The sequence below is a fragment of the Phyllobates terribilis genome, unplaced genomic scaffold (assembly GCF_046119375.1).
Source record: "Phyllobates terribilis strain yellow unplaced genomic scaffold, ASM4611937v1 Scaffold_7__3_contigs__length_470593459, whole genome shotgun sequence".
Classification (NCBI taxonomy): domain Eukaryota; kingdom Metazoa; phylum Chordata; class Amphibia; order Anura; family Dendrobatidae; genus Phyllobates; species Phyllobates terribilis.
The window spans coordinates 395,112,982-395,138,033 of NW_027362767.1; the positions used below are offsets into that span (position 1 = coordinate 395,112,982).

General features: G+C 42.7%; 1 protein-coding gene across 1 annotated transcript; it reads right to left on the bottom strand.

Annotated features, from left to right (window-relative positions):
* Positions 1-1,859: 1,859 nt before the first annotated feature.
* Positions 1,860-24,128, bottom strand: LOC141154980 (cytochrome P450 2G1-like). Its single transcript, XM_073641566.1, has 9 exons — positions 23,784-24,128; positions 20,445-20,601; positions 19,001-19,150; positions 18,415-18,575; positions 16,956-17,132; positions 15,897-16,038; positions 15,625-15,812; positions 2,392-2,533; positions 1,860-2,259 (listed from the first exon to the last, which is right to left on the bottom strand). The coding sequence occupies exons 1-9, from the start codon at positions 23,961-23,963 to the stop codon at positions 2,078-2,080; spliced, it is 1,479 nt and encodes a 492-aa protein (XP_073497667.1). The 5' UTR covers positions 23,964-24,128; the 3' UTR covers positions 1,860-2,077.
* Between the last annotated feature and the right edge of the window lie 924 nt (positions 24,129-25,052).

Here is a 25,052-nt window from a genome sequence, read left to right on the forward strand (position 1 = left end):
TATCTTTCGAAAAAACAATCTCAGAATCAGGGGGTCCGTTGAAGCGTTCCAGAGTAATTACCTCATAAAATTACAGTGGTTAGAATTGGAAAAATTGGCCTGGTCATTAACGTACAAACCACCTTCGGGGGTAAATGAATTAATCTCCTCCTCAAATCAGTTTATGAACCTTCTTAATAACGTAGAATATGAATGATTACCACCATATGCTTGAGCAAAAATGTTTGGAGACCGTGGATCCTCCTGTAACAATGGGATGTACGGAGTCAGAAAAATTGTGTTTGACTTTGAGAGGCCCCCGTTGTACAGATGATGTATATTACATTTACTGCCTGTGATTAGATAGATGACATATGAGCTGTTACAGTTGCTATAATGCGGAATCGTTCATTACTGTGCACATATGAGAAGTGTGCACTGTTTTTTTGCATATTTACACTGCATGCTTTGCACGCATTGTGCAGCAGCCATTAAAATCTGTAGTGTTTAATCAGGACTGGTTTGTTTTTTTATTTGTGAAGAAATGGCTGGGAGATAAGAGTGAGCCTATAGTAGCAGGTTTTTAAAAACAATTTTAACGACTTGTAAAATTTTGTGTATTTCCTCTTCCTGAGATAACATAGGCATGTATTTTTTTATAATGTTAGTACCTGGTAGGTGTCCTCATCATCACCATCACTGTCATTCACCACTATTGCTTGTCAAACCCCCTCTTCCATTGTAACGGCAAAAATCTATCCCTGATTTTGTGTCGATGAAACAAGCATATGTTCTCTGTCATCCATTAGTTTGCTACCTAAATGCTCAACTGGGCAAGTTGCTGATTGTGCAGTCGCTGCTGCACCACCTTGGGGAATCTGCTGCCTTTCGAAAAAAGATGATATGTGCTCACCCTTGCTGGAATATATCCAACCACCATTATTTCTCTCAGAAAGGGTCACTCCTCTACCATGCAAGCTATACCAGGTGAGATAATTATACATTATGGGGAAGCTTGACAGAGGTGATGTGCTTCATCCATGGCTGATGTAAGCTTCTGCAGTTAGATAAATGTCAGTACCTATTTTATTCCATTTCCTCAGAGTGGCTTGCAAATTGTTTGGATTCCTCAAGCTCAGCTAATTCCGAAAAATTCTTCATGAACTAGATTTATATCAAATCAAGTCGCCCATCTTTAATTACTGTCACTGATAGGTAGGCCTCATGCATATGTAAAATTCATTAGGTAGTATTTGTGCCACACTGGTGGGCTAATGCAACATGTTATTGGAGAAAAACCAAAGAAATGAACCAGAACATAAGTTTGTATATGTACAATGTGTAGGAGCACATTCACACTGTGACCAATTAAACAGATAAAACTCTCAAAATCCCCAAAAGCCCTAGATGAGCATATACCCTGTAATAAATAGATAGTAATAGTACATGTAAATAACATAGGGTACTTAGTTAACACTATTTTGATCTAAAAAGCGCAAAAGCCATCCCACTGCAACAAGGTGCACCAATTGGGACAGTCCTATCAGGGGTGTGGCTCCCTCTTTTTGAGATAGGCATTTCATCTATATTGCTTCCTATGGGCAGGTGTCTGAACAGTCGGTCCCCAATCATGCTCTGCCTCATCTACATTGAGGTTGGCTGACACAAGTTGAGGTTTTAATCCTAGAGATAGGACCGTCCCAATGGGGTACACCTTGTTGCATTGGGATGGCTTTTATGCTTTTTTGATCAAAAAAGTGTTAACTAAGTAACCTATGTTATTTACATATACTATTATTATTTACTCACTCATGTTATTGGAGCGTTCATTCAGAAGCATAGGTGGCATAGTAAGGTCCAATTATTGCCTAGACCAGAACTTTGGAAGGAGGCATAACAACAGTATATTTGCGTAAGGTCTTATACACAACAAGGAGTTTGGTACAGAAAATATTTTTTATCAAAACACTAATGTCAAATGAATCTGGAATTCTATCAGGTCCAAAGGTTTTATCAAGTAATCATTTTTATTTTTGTTTCCCGTTTTAAGAGAAACATGAAGGTCTTCGATTGAGCTACCAAAGTAGAGAGGACTTTCTCAGCGAGGGACAATGTACATCTCATATGATCGGGGTCTTGAGCCATTGGTGTTGGGTTCAGGTGTAATGTCCAAGTGTTGTCTATCCACTGTTGGCTTTAAAGTAAATTTTTGCAGTATTGAAGTTAAGAAGAGGAACAGCTCCATGCGAGCTAGGCCTTCTCCCATACACACGCGCTTTCCTAAGGAAACATAATAACCGTACACAATTTACCATCATTGCATAAAATACTACATCTAAGTTGTGGTCACATTTACATGATTGGGTCTCCACCAAGTTTTATGATATGGGATGTAAATAATAATTATTATACCTGCAGAAAATGGAATAAATGAATCATTTTTCTTAAAGCCACCATTGTTATCCAAAAAGTGTCCAGGGTCAAACGTATCTGGGTTTCTGAATTGTTTGGGGTCTTTAAGGATGGAGGTCAGGACTGGAAATAGCAAAGTTCCCTAAAAGTAAATGTATGAAATATGTGAACAAATACAAAAAAAATAAAGGGAATAAATAAGTCAGTAAATTAATAAGTATGGTACATAGTGATTTCCAGGATTATACACTGCTCGAAAAAATAAAGGGAACACTTAAACAACAGAATATAACTCCAAGTAAATCAAACTTCTGTGAAATCAAACTGTCCACTTAGGAAGCAACACTGATTTACAATCAATTTCACATGCTATTGTGCAAATGGAATAGACAATAGATGGAAATTATTGGCAATTATCAAGACACACTCAATAAAGGAGTGGTTCTGGAGGTGGGGACCACAGATCACATCTCAGTACCAATGCTTTCTGGCTGATGTTTTGGTCAATTTTGAATGTTGCTTGTGCTTTCACACTCGTGGTAGCATGAGACGGACTCTACAACCCACAGTAGTTGCTCAGGTAGTGCAGCTCATCCAGGATGGCACATCAATGGGAGCTGTGGCAGGAAGGTTTGCTGTGTCTGTTAGCGTAGTGTCCAGAGGCTGGAGGCACTACCAGGAGACATTGAAGCTATGGAATGGCTTGCCCGCTCCCTAGACCTGAATCCGATTGAGCACATCTGGGACATCATGTCTCGCTCCATCCACCAATGTCACGTTGCACCACAGACTGTCCAGGAGTTGGCGGATGCTTTAGTCTAGGTCTGGGAGGAAATCCCACAGGAGACCATCCACAACCTCATCAGGAGCATGCCCAGGCATTGTAGGGAGGTCATACAGACAAGTGGAGGCCACGCACAATACTGAGCCTCATTTTGACTTGTTTTAAGGACATTACTAGTGTTGAGCGAACATGCTCGACACTGCTGGGTACTCGCCCGAGCATCACGCTACTCGGGATGTTCGGCGAGCACCGAGCATTTCCGGGTGACTCGGGCGGGAGCTCGGGTCTCCGCCCTGCATGTTTGGCGCTCTTTACAGAGCCAATGAACATGCAGGGATTGCCAGCCAGTCACTGTAATGCTGCAGCCATGTTGGTTGTGGGCATTACAGTGATTGGCTGGCCGCACAGCGTCACATCGAGTATTTAAAAAGGGGCGCCGCCGTCTTGGACACAGTCGCTCCAGATTAGACAGTGTACGGACAGCGCTGCTGATTTAGGGAGAGATATAAACTGCGAAATAGTTAGTGTAGGGTCTGTAAAGGCTGCCAGAACAAATAAACAGTCCTTTTCAGGACTAATATCCATCCCAGATACCAGGCAGGTTGGCTGTATAGGAGACACAGTGGTTATACCAGCAAACGCTGCATTACAGTACTGTGTGCTCCTATTGCTGAAATTGCTGGACTTAGCACCAGGTGTCGGGGGCCAGGAAAAATCCTTTTTTTTTCATCTAAATCCTCCTTTTTTTTTTCCTCCTTCACACTGTACAAATACCCGTTTTATTAACCTTTTGGTGTCCACCCCCCTCCCCAAAAAAAAAGCGTGTCTCTGATTTTTCAGACACAAATATAACTGTTGAAAATAGTCTGGTGTAGGCTAGAGAAACAGAAGTGTTGTTTTGCACTTCCACGGTCCAAACCTCTGTATTATCCATTTTGGGCCATTTGTATCTAAAAAAAAAAGCAGTTTGAGTGAGTCGCTCACTGTTCAGCCACAAATATCTCTATTTAAAAAAGTGTGGTATACCCCAGTAAACAATAACTGTGGTTTCGCCATCCCACGGTAAAAAATCTCTATTACTCAGCTTTTGGTAGTTTTTTCCGTAAAGAAAAATAGTAGTGTCTCCTGACTGTTGTGACACAAAAATATATCTGTTGAAAATAGTCTTGTGTAGGCCCGACATCCCAGTGTGGTTTCGCAGTTCCACGGGTCAAATCGCTGTACTATCCAGTTTTGGGCCTTTGGTATCTAAAAAAAAAGCAGTTTGAGTGTGTCGCTCACTGTTCAGCCGCAAATATCTCTATTTAAAAAAGTGTGGTATACCCCAGTAAACAATAACTGTGGTTTTGCCATCCCACGGTAAAAAATCTCTATTATTCAGCTTTTGGTAGTTTTTTCCATAAAGAAAAACAGTAGTGTCTCCTGACTGTTGTGACACAAAAATATATCTGTTGAAAATAGTCTTGTGTAGGCCCGACATCCCAGTGTGGTTTCGCAGTTTCACCGGTCAAATCGCTGTACTATCCAGTTTTGGGCCTTTGGTATCTAAAAAAAAAGCAGTTTGAGTGTGTCGCTCACTGTTCAGCCGCAAATATCTCTATTTAAAAAAGTGTGGTATACCCCAGTAAACAATAACTGTGGTTTTGCCATCCCACGGTAAAAAATCTCTATTATTCAGCTTTTGGTAGTTTTTTTCCATAAAGAAAAACAGTAGTGTCTCCTGACTGTTGTGACACAAAAATATATCTGTTGAAAATAGTCTTGTGTAGGCCCGACATCCCAGTGTGGTTTCGCAGTTCCACGGGTCAAATCGCTGTACTATCCAGTTTTGGGTCTTTGGTATCTAAAAAAAAAGCAGTTTGAGTGTGTCGCTCACTGTTCAGCCGCAAATATCTCTATTTAAAAAAGTGTGGTATACCCCAGTAAACAATAACTGTGGTTTTGCCATCCCACGGTAAAAAATCTCTATTATTCAGCTTTTGGTAGTTTTTTCCGTAAAGAAAAACAGTAGTGTCTCCTGACTGTTGTGACACAAAAATATATCTGTTGAAAATAGTCTTGTGTAGGCCCGACATCCCAGTGTGGATTCGCAGTTTCACGGGTCAAATTGCTGTACTATCCAGTTTTGGGCCTTTGGTATCTAACAAAAAGCAGTTTGAGTGTGTCGCTCACTGTTCAGCCGCAAATATCTCTATTTAAAAAAGTGTGGTATACACCAGTAAACAATAACTGTGGTTTTGCCATCCCATGGTAAAAAAATCTCTATTATTCAGCTTTTGGTAGTTTTTTCCGTAAAGAAAAACAGTAGTGTCTCCTGACTGTTGTGAAATATATCTGTTGAAACTAGTCTTGTGTAGGCCCGACATCCCAGTGTGATTTCGCAGTTCCACGGGTCAAATCGCTGTACTACCCAGTTTTGGGCCTTTGGTATCTAAAAAAAATGCAGTTTGAGTGTGTCGCTCACTGTTCATCCGCAAATATCTCTATTTAAAAAAGTGTGGTATACCTCAGTAAACAATAACTGTGGTTTTGCCATCCCAAGGTAAAAAATCTCTATTTTTCAGCTTTTGGTAGTTTTTTCCGTAAAGAAAAATAGTAGTGTCTCCTGACTGTTGTGACACAAAAATATATCTGTTGAAAATAGTCTTGTGTAGGCCCGACATCCCAGTGTGGTTTCGCAGTTTCACGGGTCAAATCGCTGTACTATCCAGTTTTGGGCTTTGGTATCTAAAAAAAAAGCAGTTTGAGTGTGTCGCTCACTGTTCAGCCGCAATTATCTCTATTTAAAAAAGTGTGGTATACCCCAGTAAACAATAACTGTGGTTTTGCCATCCCACGGTAAAAAAATCTCTATTATTCAGCTTTTGGTAGTTTTTTCCGTAAAGAAAAATAGTAGTGTCTCCTGACTGTTGTGACACAAAAATATATCTGTTGAAAATAGTCTTGTGTAGGCCCGACATCTCAGTGTGGTTTCGCACTTCCACGGGTCAAATCGCTGTACTATCCAGTTTTGGGCCTTTGGTATCTAAAAAAAAAGCAGTTTGAGTGTGTCGCTCACTGTTCAGCCGCAAATATCTCTATTTAAAAAAGTGTGGTATACCCCAGTAAACAATAACTGTGGTTTTGCCATCCCACGGTAAAAAATCTCTATTATTCAGCTTTTGGTAGTTTTTTCCGTAAAGAAAAATAGTAGTGTCTCCTGACTGTTGTGGCACAAAAATATATCTGTTGAAAATAGTCTTGTGTAGGCCCGACATCCCAGTGTGGTTTCGCAGTTCCACGGGTCTCATCTACTTTTTATTACCCTTTTTCCATTGATAGTGTGAGGGTAAGCTATTTTACTTCATTTACAATGGGCAAGGCGCGTGGCAAGGGACGTGGAAGTGGACGTTCTGGTGATGGTTCGTGCAGAGGACGGGGCCGTGGCCAAGGTGAAAATGTGCCACAACCAACAGCCACATCTTCTCGCTCCCACTTCTTGACCGAATTACTAGGGAAGCACAGAACAACACCAGTATTGAGAACTGATCAGTGTGAACAGGTTATTAATTGGATAGCAGATAATACTTCCAGTTACCTGGGCACCACCACCTCCGGGCTGTCTTCCACACGGTCAACTCTTAGTAGCCGTGAGTCTCGACCACATACTCCTCCTCACCCTGATGCTCCTTCCTCCCACCATGCCGAGTGTCGTCAGACAGCAAGTGATCCCACACTTGGACACTCTGAAGAGCTGTTCACTGGTCCATTTCCATATTTGGGCCCGTCGCCTGATACGTTTGAATTGGTGGAAGAGGAGTTCCCATGTTGCGATGCCCAAATATTTGAACAGCCACGGCCACAGGAAGTCGACGTTGGCAATCTGTCACAAGAGGTGGACGATGACGAGACACAATTGCCAGGAAGTGAGGAGGAGGATCGTGGTGCGCAAGTGGAAGAGGAGGAGGTGGTGGATGATCTAGTAACTGACCCAACGTGGAAGGAGGACATGCAGAGTGAGGCCAGCAGCACACAGGGGGAGGGAGGCAGAGTACCCCAACAGGCAGGAAGAAGCAGTGTGGTGGCCGCAGACAGAAGGCAGGCAACCGTTCCCCGTAACACCAACACGAGGGACGTTGCCAGTACAAGCGGTAGGTCTTCCAGAGTCTGGAATTTTTTTAAAGACTCTGCTGATAACCCCAAAAAGGCCATATGTTCCACCTGCCATGCCAGCATCAGCAGGGGTGACAAAACTACCAGCCTGACCACCACCAGCATGATCAGGCACATGGCAGCAAAGCACCTGACTTTGTGGGGCGAAACCCAGGGTCCACGACCAGTGTCAGCGGGTTTCACCACTGCTTCTTCCACTGTTGTGTGTGCAATAGAACCCCCTGTTGTGTGTGCAAGGCAATCCCCTGTCCATACTGCATGTAAAGATGCCCCCTCCTCTCAGTCTTCACTTGTTATGGCAGTTTCTCAAGAAACAGCATCAACGTCCACGTCCACGTCCCACCGCAGCGTTCAATTGTCCATATGCCAGACCTTTGAACGAAAGCGGAAATTCGCAGCTAACGCCCCACAGGCCACAGTCCTAAATTCGCACATTTCACTACTGCTTGCATTGGAAATGCTGCCTTTTAGGCTGGTGGAGACGGAATCCTTCCGCAATCTTATGGCGGCGGCCGTCCCTCGGTACTCGGTCCCCAGCCGACACTATTTTGCCCGGTGTGCCATCTCCGCACTACACAAGCACGTGTCCCAAAGCATCTGCCGTGCCCTCAACAACGCAGTTACTGGGAGAGTCCACCTGACAACGGACACGTGGACAAATGCTTGTGGCCAGGGACGGTACATCTCTCTGATGGCACACTGGGTAAACATAGTGGAAGCCAGGACCCAGTCGGACCTTGGGACGGAACACATCCTCCCCACACCGAGGATTGCGGGCCCTATGTCAGTCAGAGTTGCCCCCACAGTGTACAGCTCCTGCGCATCCTCCTCCTCCTCCTCCTCCTCATGTTCAGCCTCCATCTCAGATATCACCACATCAGTTACAAGCTGGAAGCATTGCAGTACTGCCTCCGCCAAGCGGCAACAGGCTGTGCTGAAACTCATAAGCTTATGTGATAAACCTCACACTGCTTGTGAGTTGTGGACAGCTGTGAAAGAGCAGGCAGATCTGTGGCTGAGACCGCTGAACCTACATCCCGGCATGGTCTTGTGTGACAATGGCCGTAACCTGGTGGCGGCTCTGAGGCGAGGTGAGATCACACACGTACCATGCTTGGCTTATGTGCTTAACCTCGTGGTTCAGCGGTTTCTTAAATCGTACCCCGAGTTGCCAGATCTGCTCATGAAAGTACGCCGCCTGTCAGCTCATTTTCGCAAGTCCACTACAGCTTCCGCCGCCCTTGCTGTGTTGCAGCAGCGTTTGCAGCTTCCGGCACACCGACTGGTGTGTGATGTCCCCACACGTTGGAACTCTACCCTCCACATGTTACAAAGGATTTGTGAGCAGAAGAGAGCAGTTGTGGAGTACCAGCTGCAACAAGGCCGTCGATATTCATGTCAAACTCCACACATAAGACCTCAGGAGTGGACCTGGATGTCTGACATATGTACCATCCTGACAAACTTTGAGGAGGCCTCCAAGATGGTGAGTGGCGATGACGCCATCATTAGTGTCAGCATCCCACTTGTCTGTCTTTTGCAACGCTCTCTGCAGAGAATTAAAGAGGAGGCATTGCAGCCAGAGTAGGATGAGATGGATCAAGAAGCCATGTAGGGCGAATACACACAGCCCAGCCGCATCTCATCCCAACGTGCATTGGGGGACAATGAGGGAGAGGAGGAGAAAGAGGAGGAGGAGGAGGAAGAACAGGAGCTGCTATCATGCGTTATAGACGGTAGTACCTGTACAAGAGTCATACCGTTGGTTCAGCGTGGGTGGCCTGAGGACAGGGGGGAGGAGGAAGAGGAGGAGGAGGAGAGCATGGTCAGTCATCATCTTGGTGAGGACACGGAAATCTTGCCCGTTACCAGTCTGGCATGCATGGCTGACTTTATGTTACGCTGCCTTAACCGTGACCCTCGCGTTGTCAAAATGTTGGGTGACAGTCATTTCTGGTTGGTGACACTTGTAGACCCCCGCTACAAGGAGAACTTTCACTCTCTTATTCCTGAGGTGGAGAGGTCTACAAAAATGGGGCAATACCAGAAGGCCCTTGAAGCAGAACTCTTAAAAAAATTCCCATCTGAACAAGCTAGCGGCAGAGGTCACAGTTCGTTGCCCAACCAAGGCGTACAGGCGAGAGAGATGCAACTCCAATCCAGCAGAGGCAGGGGAACACTGTCAACGTTCTGGGACAGTTTTCTGACACCCGCCCAGCTTTCAGGCCCTGAGGCGCGTGGTACTCTCACAAGGAGTGGAAAGTTTCAAAAGATGGTGAGGGAGTACCTTGCCGATCGTACCAGCGTCCTCCGTGATTCCTCTGTGCCTTTTAGTTATTGGGTATCCAAGCTGGACACTTGGAATGAACTCGCTCTGTACGCCTTGGAAGTCCTGGCCTGCCCTGCCGCTAGCGTGTTATCGGAGCGTGATTTTAGTGCCGCTGGGGGAATTATAACTGATAAGCGCACTCGCCTGTCAACTGACAATGCTGACAAGCTGACCCTTATCAAAATGAACAAGGGCTGGATTGGGCCAAACTTCTCATCACCACCAAATGACAGCAGAGTAACATAAAGTCAAATCCACTGTGTTATTTCGGGAGGTGTATTCACATGCACCGCTTCACACCCACACATGGGTATACGCTTCCTCGTTTAGGCTGTTTAATCTTCTTCTCCTTATCCTCAGCCTCCACCACCACTATACCACCAGGGTGCCAGCATTGCAAGTTCCTCCGTCCTTATTCTTGGCAGCTTTTGCTTGCAAGGCATAAGCAAATACTATGGGACACCCACTCCCCAATAATGGGACTTATGTTTGTAATATGCTGTACTGCATGGCTCTTGTAAGGGGCATTGCAAGTTGCTCCATCCTAATTTTTGGCAGCTTTTGCTGGGAAAGCATAAGCAAATACGATGGGACACCCACTCCCCAATAATGGGACTTATGTTTGTAATATGCTGTACTGCATGGCTCTTGTAAGGGGCATTGCAAGTTGCTCTGTCCTAATTTTTGGCAGCTTTTGCTGGGAAAGCATAAGCAAATACTATGGGACACCCACTCCCCAATAATGGGACTTATGTTTGTAATATGCTGTACTGCATGGCTCTTGTAAGGGGCATTGCAAGTTGCTCCGTCCTAATTTTTGGCAGCTTTTGCTGGGAAAGCATAAGCAAATACTATGGGACACCCACTCCCCAATAATGGGACTTATGTTTGTAATATGCTGTACTGCATGTGACGCGCCCCCTGGGCCGTGTGTACACGTGTGTGGGATACCCAGTGCTGGGTCTCTGGGGTCTGTAGTCTCCGTGGCGGTGACCCAGTCCCGTGGCTCAGGCTGGTCAAACCAATGGCAGTCTTTCTTAGGTTTTGAGGTTAATTGTCCGACTGCGCCACCCGTGGATTGCGGTCAGGGAGTAACACCGCTGCGAGGCAGACCGCTGAGGCTGGTGTTGTGTGCGCAGCATAGAATGGGATAACTCCCCTCGATAGGAGTATAGCCTTAGGGCAGTGAGTGTGGATGATCGGGGTGATGGTGCACGAGCGCAGCAGGAATGACTCAGAGTCTTTGCAGTGCAGTTCAGGGTCTTTACTGATGATTATAAGGTAGACCCTCCCGGGAGTACTGGCTAGCATAAGAGGCCTGGTCAGTCTGTGAGCAAGCAGGAGCTCCCCTGGCCAGGTGGAGTTGTAGGCCTCCCCGTCTGTCTGCACTCTTCCTGGCTACCTTGCTGTAAGTGGGTAGCAGTAGCCCACGTCCCTGAGTGTAGCGTGTAGTGCTCACCCATATGGCTGGTGACTTGGGGCCTTCTGTTAGCCTCCGCTCCACGACGGCGGTGCTGGTCCCTTGCTTGTGACTGAGCCTCCGGGCTTCTATGGCCAGAGGACCTGAAATCCCCTGCCGGCTGGTTTCTGCTGCTGGATATATAAGTCCTCAGAGCTTCGGACTCCTGTGTCCGGTTCCTATTGTCTTCTGCCAGGGCAAGCTCTGCTCAGCTTCCAGCCCCTGGTCTTTAGCTCCTAGCTCCTACAGAGCTCCTTGTTGTTACTTTCCCTTGCTCTCACTCTGACTCTGACTGTTCTCTGACTCACTCAATGCCGCCCCAGATCCAGTTTATAAGGGCAGAATTCTCCCCTCCCATTATTGGGGCAGGAGGATGTTGCATGTTTAATGGATCCTGACCAGGAAACCTCCCACTTGCTCTCCGACGTAATATCTCTATTACTGTGGTGACCAGACCCCTGGGGTGCCACACATGGCTCTTGTAAGGGGCATTGCAGTTCCTCATAATTTTTGGAAAGCCTTCCATTCACTGCTTAGGCCAACAGTGCACGGGAGACCCAGTTGCTATAAATGGAAAAAAGGTTTAGTTAACGCCCTCTGACCTCCATGTCATTTCCAAGGGGCATTGGAGTGGCTCGAAATTTTTGGCAGGCATTGCACTCACTGTATGCCCTATAACTGTGTAGCCGAACCGCTCCTTTTGTTACAGAAACATATCCTACAAGAGATATCTGGTTGACTGGCCTGATATTGATGTGAATGGTCCCTGTTCCTCCTGCTCTTTCTCCTTTGCCACTACCTCATCCATCATTTATCACCTGAAGCTTTGTTTTAACGGGAGTCATAGAACTTGGATAGTAGCAGGAAAACATCCAGCAATCCTCGGAGGAGGTAGGATATGCGCCAAAACGCTGACCACCTCAGGCCTAGCCGCTACTATATACATGCGCTTGCATTACAACAAAACAAAGCAGATGCTAACTACTATCATCCTCATCATGCTCCTCACCTTGGCACTCTCAACTCCCCTGATGGAGAAGCCAGGGCCCACCAGAGGAGTCTGATAGTCCGGTGGGCTCGGCCAATGCTGCCCTAAAGCAGGCCAGGCTTTGAAAAGTGTAAGAAAGGTTACCGGGACAAATAGGGGTGGCTGGGGACTGAGTATGGACACCCGGCCACCCCCTGGAGGCTGGGGAGCAAGCGGGGACACCTGGCCACAAGGCGGCTGGGGACTGAGTATGGATACCAGGCCGCTGACACAGCCATGGCGTGGTGGCCAGATTCCGCCTCCACATGCCTAAAAGGCCCAATTTAAAGTGCAAGCAAGCAAGCAGTATGGTATTGCAGCCTGGGGGTGGGTGGGTAGCAGGCTGCATACTTGCGCTTGCATTGCAAGGAATGGGAGAGGTACAATTGAACACTGCCCTGGGACAAGGACTTGAATGGGGATAGTTGCAAGTCTGCAACGACAGATGCAAGGTGGAGGCATTTTCGCATGTACCATGAACAGGGGTTTGGCAAGCTAGCAGTATGGAATTGCAGTCTGGGGGTGGGTGGGTGGCAGGCTGCACACTTACACTTGCATTAAAAGAAAACATAGCAGATGCTAACTTCTGTCATCATCATCATGCTCCTCACCTTTGCACTCTCAACTCCACCGATGGAGAAGTCAGGGCCCACCGGAGGAGTCTAGCTCTCTGGTGGGCTCGTCCAATGCTGCCTAAAGCAGGCCAGGCTAAGAAAAGTGTGTGGGGGGATGTTCCAAGGAGAAATAGGGGCGGCTGGGGACCGTTTATGGACACCCGGCTGCCCCCAGGCGGCTGGGGACCGTGTGTGGACACCCGGCCGCCGGGCAACTGGGGACTGAGTATGGATTCCAGGCCGCCAACACAGCCATGACGTGGTGGCCAGATTCCGCCTCCACATGCCTAAAAGGCCCAATTTCAAGTTCAAGCAAGCAAGCAGTATGGTATTGCAGCCTGGGGGTGGGTGGGTGGCAGGCTGCATACTTGAGCTTGTATTGCAAGGAATGGGGGAGGTACAATTGAACACTGCCCTGAGACTAGAACTTGCATGGGGATAGTTGCAAGTCTGCATCTTCTGATGCGGTAAGGGTCACTTATGATGGGCACACTTTTAGACAGTGACCTGGGAGTCAGAGATGCTTCCAGGGGTCTTCCCCATGCTGTTCCCTTGTCTTTTCAGCACTTTATGCATGTGTCACACAGCACATGGCCATATAAGGTTGTAAAATGTTAAAATGACATTTCACGGTGAATGAATTTTTCACGGTTGAAAGCAATACAAAAGTGCAAAAACGCATAAAAAATGCTACTTGTGAACATAGCCGAAGGTGTGGAGGAGTATTTTTGTTTTTGGTAATTTATTTTAACTTATACACAAGTCTTTACCCTGGAAAGGATGTTCCTTAACATATTTCACAGGAAAAAAGTTTCACTTTCGTTTTTGAACTTTTTATTGTGAGCCCGTAAAAGTGGCTTAATACCTCTGACCACGTTGTTGACAGCAGTGACCTGGGGGTCAGAAATGCTTCCTGGGGCGATCCCCATGCTGTCCCCATGTCATTTGAGCACTGTCACTATCGTTTTGGGCACTTGTTAGGCTTTTAAAAGACTGCCGGGGGTGCCACCGCAAAAATGCTCGAGTCTCCCATAGACTAACATTGGGCTCGTTGCTCGGGTCGAGCACCCGAGTATCACGGTGAGCTCAGCCCGAGCTTCGAGCACCCGAGCATTTTAGTGCTCGCTCAACACTAGACATTACATCAAAGTTGGATCAGCCTGTAGTGTGTTTCCTCTTTCATTTTGGGGGTGACTCCAAATCCAGGCCTCCATTGGTTAATAAATTTGATTTCCATTGATGCTTTTTGTGTGATTTTGTTGTCAGCATATTCAACTTTGTACAGAACAAAGTATTCAATGAGAATATTTCATTCATTCAGATTTAGGATGTGTTATTTGAGTGTTCCCTTTATTTTTTTGAGCAGTGTATATTTTTTTCAGAAACAGTGTCACTATTTTCCATGGACTGAATCAGCAATTGCAGCTCAACACTATAAACTAAATTAGACCATGAAGCAATGTTATATACTGAAAATACTCAAAGTGGGAAATTTTTGTCAGTCAACTGGAAAACATGCCAGTTGTGACTGTGCTAGAAAGCAAAATAATCATCTTGCAGAAATCATATGATCCTAAACTTGAGACATCTATAGAGCCAGTGGAGGTAATAATTGCAAATAAAATTGACAATAAAGAATTATCTTAGAAAGATATCAAGTGGGACAATCTGAGTCAATAAAGAAGCAGTGGGCTGACCCATATTAACAGCCTCAATCCCCATCCTCTTCACCTGACTGAGAATTCCCCAGGATTCGTCCTGCCTCCTATTGCTGATGAGATCTCACACTGCTCAACACAAGCTGCAGCTGTCAGTCCGTCTGGGTGTGTAAATAATGAATACACTTGGGCTCAGGAGCACTTGTACTCTATAGTTGAATTTATAAAATTATAATTTTAATATTAAGATTGCTGTGTAACACCCTCTATATTACATTTAGGAAATCTATTTCATAAAGTATACATTTTGTACTGTGAAATCTGGTGACTGATCCACTTTAAAGAAGCACTCCTCCCATCAATGTTTTTATCCTCTTAATATATTGCAGCCATCATATTATATAACACTGTGCACTTACATTTGCTCATTTTGTCTTTCTACTCAGTTAATTCTTCTCTATTCCATTAGGTTTATGACATCACGTGATTAAATAAAGTAGCACTCTGTAATGCTAAGTATGAGTACTCCGCCTCTAAGCCATAGGCAGTTTTAATTACAACTGGTTCTTACCTTCCCATACACATGCAGATTTTAGCCTCTAAGAGAGGATTCACTTTGGTAGGTTTCTAGCAACGAGAAACGCCTTACCATGGCTGCCAGGTATATATCAATTGCCCAATTTATGCGCTAAGATTTCTCAATTATTTCTATTCTTTTGAGCAGTAATGCTATTCAAATTTCATATATTTCAAGTTTGCATACTTAGCGTTACAGAGTGCTACTTTAATTGTTAGTTATATATGGAGATGGCTACACTTAGTAAGCACCTGTACACACCAGTTTTCTATTTTTGGAAGTGACAGTCAGTCTTTTTCGTTTATCACGTGATTAAAAACTGAGTAGCTGAATCCTTCTAAGTTCTATGTAGAAACAAGAGGTCAATTTTCTCTGCACAAGTCATAAGTCATTGCAAAAGTCTATGGCAGGGGGACGAGGGAGCAGATGGGTCAGGAGTTGAAGAGGGGGCTGAGTCCTGCAGGTAAAAGAGACTTCTTGTTTTTGCATAGAGCAGAGAAAAGAGAAAAAATAGCTGGGCAGAAAAGCAAAATGAGCAATTGTAAGTACACAGTGCTGTATAATATGATAACTGGAATATATAAAGAGGATATAAACTTTGATGGGAGTGCTTCTTTAAAAAGATCAGCTTACCTTTGGAATATGGTAACCCCTGAACGTAGTATCTTTGCTGGCAGCATGAACCATTGCTACAGGGACAATATCTGAAAATCTTTGCATCTCATGAATCACGGCTTCGGTATACGGCATTTTACTCTTGTCTTCCATTGATGGACAGCGATCGTTGCCAATTACATGATCAATCTCCTTGTGTATCTTGTCTAATCACAGAAAAAGGAAATGTTATACACTGTAAGACTATATAAAAGGTTTAGTTGTGTATTTTGTCTATCTTCTCATATTACCCTGTATTTCTGGATATTTCATCAGTATAAGGAAGCCATATCTGACTGTCAAACTTACAGTCTCCGTGCCTGCAAAGAACAAGTCCATAACTGTTCCCTGTAGGTTCATCTCATGAAATTCTGAGTTTGGATTCTTTTCCTCCTGAAAACATATTTACATTTTAATTACAGATGAATAAATTTCCTTCAGATTGCCTGAAAAATTGGTTTTGCCAGAACCTGAAGTTTTGAAATTTGGTTTCCTCAAATCAGGCTGCCATTTTGCTTGTTTATTTTTATGGCCAGATTGGGGTGAAATAATAATGAAAAAAATTATCTCACCCCTCACCTGTCCTGGCACAGCAGTTCCCCGCCTGTTCCTCCAATGGCTCACGCCCTCTCTCTGTCTCCAGTTAGTTTTCTCTTCAGTCTTAACTTTTAGATGCTAACTCAAGTGACAAAATGACATCATAAAGAAAAGAGAAGTGCGGTGGATCCCGAGTGCTGTATAAAATCTTCCAACTTATTGCAAAGTAGAACCTACTCCTTCCTCAGGCATAATGACATCATGGGGTGATGCACATCAAGACATTGCATGAGGACTACTGAGTACCAGAGGTGCCAACAGTGAAGAAGACTGAGAACAGAAGAGCAGACAGGAGCTGGAGGGAGGGAATGAGCCAGCGGAAGACCAGGCAGGGAGTTGCGGTATTAGGACATGTGAGGGGCGAGGTGAGTATCATTTTTATTTTTAACCTCTCTGTTTATTATGCTCTGGAGTCTGGAGAGACCTCAAATTATATAAAAAAAAAACATTTTTATGATAAATGTTATACTCACCGAATAAATTTAATGCCAATCAAATTTCCCAGCAGAAGATGAACAAATCTGGCAAATCCAATTTCTTCAGATTTATTCATCTCTAATAATAGTTTAGTAATAATAAATTAAAAGCAGTCAAAAATCCTTCACCACTGGTAAAAGTAGCAAGGCTATTAATAAAAACCAGAAACAGTGGATCCAACCCAGCTTCTACAAAACGTTAAGCTAGTGCTATAAATTTCATGTGCACAATCCCACCTCTTTCATTCTCATGAGGAAACAATCTATAAAATCCCGAGGACAATTCTCATCTAAAGTGTCCTGATGGGCTTTCATTTCCTTCGTCACAAATTCTTTTAATTTTTCCAAACTTTGGAAGAGTGTCTGGTGAGGTCCAGGAACACGGGCCATCAGATTTGGAAATAAGCTAAGAAGCTAAATGTAAAATATAAAAAAACAAGATTAAAATATTTATACAAAAACAGTTATTGACCATCTTTCAAATTGAACTCAAATGTCATGTCTGAATTATAAAGCAGATATTCATTAGGTTATTGCTGCCTTATACCTTCATGAAATATTTTGAAAATGTGTGGATGGGTAAAATCATCAGGCCCTTCTTTCCGAGGTGACCAGCATAAGGCCAAAAAGGAAACTCTTTTCTATTTTTGCATTATTAACTCTCTTCTTTGTACACCACTGGTATGTAAAGTCTCCTGTAATCCAAGTCACGGACATATTCTACTTCAACAGGCTTTTCAATAGAATAGGACCTGTATAGATGGTACATTATTGCCACCAATACTAGGGTCACTAGCAGATTTTTTTTTACAAACACCCCCGCTATGACAGGAAAGAATTTCATGCCAGTAAATAAAAGACCCCTCCCTGTTAATTGCTTTAGTTCGGTCCTGTCTCTTAGGGTTTTGTAGGAGCTTTTTTTTGCAGGTGTGTGATTAAGGTAGGAATTGTCTGTTTTTCAGGCATAGCCTGGGTTGGAAGGTGTAGATAGAGGTAACTCCAGTCTGCAGTCAAGTTACCCACTTTGTTGTGGGCAAAAGTCATTAAAGGGAATCTGTCAGTAGGATCATTCCCAAATGATACTTTTATATCTACAATCTGATGTCTTATTCCAGAGAAGTCCATGTTTTTTCTTAATATGTAACTGAGCTGTTAAGTTCTATGGGCCAGCCATAGATCTTCTTATGAATCTGCCTCCACTGTTAATTTTAAATTAAAAGGGGGTGTTACCAATGTGAGATTTGTAATGACTGACACTTTCTCTTCTGATCTCACTGCATAGCTGTGTGTGATTACAACTAACAAAGTAGAGCAGAAATTAACTTTGTCTCATTACAAACATATTTGCAGCTACAGTTTACTTCTCAAAGTGCTTCAGATTCCATCTTCCATCTTATAGGCAGTCAGTGTGGGGGTAGAAGTGGTGCAGCAGAGCTAATGGCAGTATAAGAGGGCAACTGCAAATGTGTTTCTAATGAGGCAAGGTTGAGTTCTGGTGTACTGTGTTAGCTCTGCTGTGCTGGGTTAGCTCTGCTGTGCTAGTTCTGATTTCACTTCAAATCTGTGTGTGATTATGAGAGCAAAGAAATATAAATGACATTAGGAAATTTAAAGGAAAATCAAATTACAGTTAAGTCTAATTATGGTCTTTTGGAAAAAGATACATAAATTTAGTTGGAATGAAGTGATCACTTACCTGCCCCCAACGGCTGTTGAGCAACTTATCGAAGGCTTGAATGTTTGATAGTAGAGACATAAATTTATTGTCTTCATAGTCAAATCTCATACCAAACACAACGGAGCAAATAACATTAGAAACAGCAAGTCTTAATAAATATGTTGGATCAATTGGAGCGTCTGTAATAAATTATTTAGAATTAGTCAGCGACTATATAAATACTTCATCATCTTGATTTTATTACACAAATTAATCTAAAGTTGTACACTAATTGAATTCACAATATAATGTGTTAGTAGCCAGATTTCCAAATTTTGCCAAATGGCACTCAAAACCCCCTGCACAGAATCTAACAGATTATCACTGAAATGGTCAGTGGGAGTGCTGAATGCCGGACCTCTATTGATTAGATACTAATAATCTATTCTACTGTTAAATCATTAGTAAAAAATAATTCTAGTGGAAAACCCATTTAATAGTCTTTTTCCAATATGAGCAGTCAACTATTGCAAACATAAAAACTCCCTGCCATAATGATAACCTAACTTAAATTATAGCTGGCTATGTATCATTGGTTTTCAATTATTGCTTGCATCATTTCTACCCATGATTTTCATAAATCTCTCCGTAAGACATCGGGCCTCTTCTTGGATTCTCTCTTCAATGCTCCTTTTTCCCATTCCAAAATTTCTCAAAGTCATAAGAGAAAATCGACGGAGAGTCTTCCATCTTTCTCCATTGCTCATAATGATCCCTAAAAGTTTAATATTAGAAGAAATTAATATTTATTTCATATTCAGCCATTAAAATCCTTCTACCATTACTGTTAGTGATTTCTCTATGATAAAATTACCATACTAGAAAAGACTCAATTTGAAGCTTCTGAAGTCTTTTCTGCCATTTGCTATCTTTATACCGGTGTGTTATGTGGCAGAGGTACGTTCTGCGTCCCTTCAAGCTGCAGGGCTCAGGTATCACATCTAACACTCTATTACCTATAGCTACACGCCTGGATATCTACTTTCATATCCAAAGAAAAAATGTGATGGAAATATTAACTTGTGTTGTATTTCTGATCTTTTCTGGTCACTAATGGTTGAATAAATCTCAGCATAAGACCTTCTTAAAAATCAGATGGAAGTCAGCCAAAATCACCAATTTCAGTGGGATCAGCCAACCAAATGTGTGTGTGCACCTCCTGACTCTCCTCTGACAGATGATGTTGGAGGAGAGATGCATCAGTCAGCTGGAATTTCGATCCTTTTTGTTTTCAAGGGATATAAGTTACTACCAGAGGTGTCGGGAAGCTGTTCTGTTCTGGCAAACCAGGGGCTACATGAATCAGAGCCTAGCTGAGAGATGCCTATGTACACACATGGAAGAGACCTGTCAATCAACCGAAGAGAAATTGCAGACCAAAATGGACTAGTCATGTATCTCCCTATACCTCCTTGTTCTTCAAACTATATTTTCTCTGATGTGTCAAAGCAATTCAGAGTAAAACATACCAAACTGCAATCGTGAAGCTAGGCTCTGATTCCTAATGCCCATGATTTGGGCAGCATGAATCTAATGATAGGTTCCCTTTAATGTTACCTTTGCATTGCCCACTTCAGGGTAAATGTAGGATAAGATGTGACTTTTTCCATCAGTCAAGACTGATTACTGTATGGTTAGAAGAGCCAGGCCTGTGACAGCAAAACTCTGCTCCAGCTTCTTTTTAAAAGGTTCATATGTGTCTTCATATTGTGTCAATGTAGGCTTCCAAGTGCAATTCCATTATGATCAATGTTCCAATTAAAAAAAATGTATATACGTGTTGTAACTAAGATTTTTCAATTTGTAGTTGGAGGAAGAAGAGCTGATTCTAGCAGAAAGTAGAACCACAGCACTCTGGTTGAAGTAACAGAGTTAACCAGAGAAGTCCTAGGTGCCTGGGAGCCTTGGAGAAGTTATTCAGATACAAAGATAAGGAATTCTTACAACAACTCTGTTTTGGTACAAAAATAATATGAATAAAATATAAATGTATATATTTTATACCTTACCATAATCCTTAAAACCTGGTACTTCGATTTCTGCTCTACTACTGAATACATCATCATGGTCAACCAGCGCCTCCTTCACAGCATCATAGCCAATCAATATGACTGCACTTTGGTTGGAAAAGTAGATGGTATACACAGGTCCATACTTCTCACTCAGCTACAAAGGAATATGAAAATTGGTGTTTTGCATGGAATATTATTTAATGAGTATTTTGGTTGGAAAAGCCTGTAGACTAGAATTTTAAATAATATTTTGTGCAAAACAATAGCTAAGACCATAAAAGGACGAGAGGTAGGTGAAACAGACTAGGAAGTCAATATGAAGATGAGCAATGTGAAAATTAAAAAATAATAATAAAACCAATGTTCTGCCTTACATTTTTTTTTACCAGTGCTTTTCTTTTTCCAGTGAGATTTTCAAGAGAAACCACTGTGGTTAACAGCTGAATTTCCAATATAATGGTCAGATTCAGAGGAACCTGTGGTCCCAGCCATTCAACCTCTTAGTGGCATAATCAATAGCAACCACAGTGTCAATGGACCTTCACAAAGAATACATTGTAGGGTAGTTTTCTGTGATAGCTAAGTGCCCTATCTTCTCCCAAAAAACAACAAGACCTGAAGGGAATAAGAAGAAGGCTATGTATCTATGAGGAAAAATGCAAAAAGCAAGCGTTACTCACCTATTCTGGAACCAACATTGAGTGCTGCTTCCTCCTTCTGTCAGTCACTTACTCTATGAGCGCTTCAGGTTGCAAGTGCAACCCACTGCACACTTTTAACATCATGACCTTAGGGGTCATAGGCCAGCTTAGAGGATGAATCACCACATGAGAATTCGAGTAGTTGGCATCTATGCCAATCCTTACACTGCTGTGCTACCTGTCCCTAAAACTTCATCTCAAACTCAGGTCTGGTAGGCAGTTCCAGTTTGTTGAATTCACTCTGCTATTTCACCAAAGTGAGTCTCCATATATACTCAACTTTGCTATTTTACCACAGTGAGGTGCCTGACCAACTCAACTCTAATACCCTGCTTGGCTCTGGTACATTAATATAGTGTGTATCTTAATATATGAATCTCAGCAACATCATTGGGCTCAGCTATATTGCAACAGTGTGCCTACTGGTATATCCAGCTCTGCTATGTCACTGGCTATGCAACATTGTCACACTGTGCCTCCTAACATACCCAGCACTGTTACATTCCTGTGCTCATGTGGGGAAATCAAACTGACCAGCAAGATGAGGATGGGTCAAACTGTCCTTCTCCTTGTGATCGTCATTCTGGTAACCATTCTGCACACACAAGTAATATATTGTTGTTGTCATCATCCTCATCTACTATGCTTCTTTATGTTTTCATCCTGCTCTCACTCCATTGCATCATTAGTTCACCTTTTGTGTGCCCAATAAATGTGCATTTGGTCATCCATTTGTGTACAAGGTGGGCCATTTATATGGATACACCTAAATTAAATGGGAATGGTTGGTGATATCAACTTCCTGTTTGTGGCACATTAGTATATAGGAGGGGGAAAACTTCTCCAGATGGGTGGTGACCATGGAAGCCATTTTGAAGTCATCCATTTTAGATCCAACTTTATTTTTTTCAATTCGAAGAGGGTCATGTGACACACAAAACTTATTGAGAATTTCATAACAAAAACAATGTTGTGCTTTGTGTTAACGTAACTTTATTCTTTCATGAGTTATTTACAAGTTTATGACCACTTATAAAATGTGTTCAAAGTGCTGCCCATTGCGTTGGATTGTCAATGAAACCCTCTTCTCCCACTCTTGACTCACTGATAGCAACACCGCAGAAGAAATGCTAGCACAGGCTTCCATTATCCATTGTTTCAGATGCTGCACATCTCGTATCTTGATGGTATGGTGTGGTATATGGGGTACAAAGATAGTGGGGCCATTCTTCATCAATGGAAACCTCAATGCCACTGGATATCTAAAATTTCTACATGATGATGTGTTGCCTTTTTTATGCACTGAAGATGGCACGTTCCCTGAGTTTTTCCAACAAGATGGTGCACCACCACATTATGGGTGTCAGGTCAAAGCATTCCTACATGAACAGTTTCCTGCAAAGTGGATGGGTCATCATGGGCCAGTTGAATGGCCACCAATGTCTCCCAATGTAACCCCCTTAGACTTTTATCTTTGGGGTCATCTGAAGGCAATTGTCTATGCTGTGAAGATACGAGATGAGCAGCATCTGAAACAACAGATACTGGAAGCCTGTGCTAGCATTTCTTCTGCGGTGTTGCTATCAGTGTGTCAAGAGTAGGAGAAGAGGGTTGAATTAACAATCCAACACAATGGGCAGCACCTTGAACACATTTTATAAGTGGTCATAAACTTGTAAATAACTCATGAAAGAATAAAGTTACGTTAAAACCAAGCACACCATTGTTTTTTTTATGAAATTCTCAATAAGTTTGGTGTGTCACATGATCCTCTTCCCATTGAAAAAAATAAAGTTGGATCCAAAATGTCCAACCTCAAAATGGCCGCCATGGTCACCACCCATCTGGAAAAATTTTCCCCCTCCCATATACTAATGTGCCACAAACATGAAGTTGATATCACTCACCATTCCCATTTAATTTAGGTGTATCCATATAAATGGCCCACCCTGTAGAAACCAAACTCTCACATACCCAAGTTAACTACAATCAAACTTGTTGCAGATCTAAAAAAAGGATGACTTTTGAATCCTAGTTCAGAAGTAATTAGTTCTTCACTTTCAAAACTATTAACCTGTTCCTAGTCCGCAAATAAAGGGATAATTTTTGGGTGGCTTGTGAAAAGGCTTCTACATTTAGCAAAGAAAAAAGTTCTTGATATTCTTCAAACAAGGATATTTTTTGCACCTTTCCATGTTAAAAAGATACAGCTTCTTCTGTTTACACTCCCTATGTATAAAGACCAGTGAGGCAGGCATCAGCCATCCAAACAAATACTTTTTGGACCTTTTTTTAATTTGCATAGCCTAAAACAATCTAATACTGCAGTTTGATGTTAAATAGGCTATTGGTTACCCACCTATTTCCTTTACCCAGATAGGTTGAGGTCATTAGGATGTTAATAAAGCTGTGTTTGCATTAAGGAGCTCAAAAAGGGTTCAATACAATCCTAGAAGACCTCAGAGTGTTATACACAGACTTTCCTGAAATTAGAGGCTTTGCAGTTTTGTGACTGACGGTATAGAAATCATATCGACTTTTTGTGGAAAATGTTGCAAAGCTGGCGAATTAGAGTTTTAAACGATTTGCCCAACTCTATGGGCATGCTTACAAAAGTTAAAGAAGATTTGCATACCTTAACTAAAGTCTGTGGTAGATCAGAAGTGCCAATCTGCAGCATGTTCCCCAGGAGAGGTAAAGGTGTTGGTCCTGGAGGCAGGTTCTTCTGTTTTATCTTATTCCTCCATTTAATAAGATATATTAGGATAGTGACTCCTATAGTTAACAATAGCGTAGCTGCAATATTCACTGCCATCCTCCCGTCAACCAAACGTGCACAATGTATGTATATTTAATCCTGATTACAAAAAGCTGTGACACTGAACAACATTCTAAACAACATGTGATTATTACGGAAGGGTTGGGCAAGTTTAAGTTATGTTCAGAGTTTCAGTCATGTTACATAATGGACTGTAAAGACTCCAGTTTATCATGAGTACACAACACTGTGACTAGAGCTATTCCGTGGGAGGAAAAATGTGTGTTCAGCATTGCGAAATAATATGGTTAACGATTGTTTAGAAGTAGAACATGAGAATGAACAGTAAGGAATGGAGAAAAGTATTCTATGAAGGGTTTGAGTAAAATACATATACACGGTGGGCCATTTATTTGGATACACCAAAATTAAATGGGAATGGCTGGTGATATCGACTTCTTGTTTGTGGCACATAAGTATATGGGAGGGGGAAAACTTTTCCAGATGGGTGGTGAACATGGCGGCCATTTTGAAGTTGGCCATTTTGGATCCAACTTTATTATTTAAGGGTCATGTGACACATCAAACTTATTGAGATTTTCATTTAAAAAAATGGTGTGCTTGGTTTTAACATAACTTTATTCTTTCATGAGTTTTTTAAAAATTTATGACCACTTATAAAATGTGTTCAAAGTGCTGCCCATTGTGTTGGATTGTCAATGCAACCCTCTTCTCCCATTCTTGACACTCTGATATCAACACCGCAGAGGAAATGCTAGCACAGGCTTCCAATACCCGTTGTTTTAGATGCTGCACATCTCGTATCTTGATGGTATGGTGTGGTATATGGGGTACAAAGATAGTGGGGCCATTCTTCATTAATGGAAACCTCAATGCCACTGGATATCTGAAATTGCTACATGATGATGTGTTGCCCTCTTTATGCACTGAAGATGGCACGTTCCCTGAGTTTTTCCAACAAGATGATGCACCATCACATTATGGGTGTCAGGTCTGAGCATTCCTACATGAACAGTTTCCTGGAAAGTGGATTGGTCATCGTGGGCCAGTTGAATGGCCACCAAGGTCTCCCGATCTGACCCCCTTAGACTTTTATATTTGGAGTCATCTGAAGGCAATTGTCTA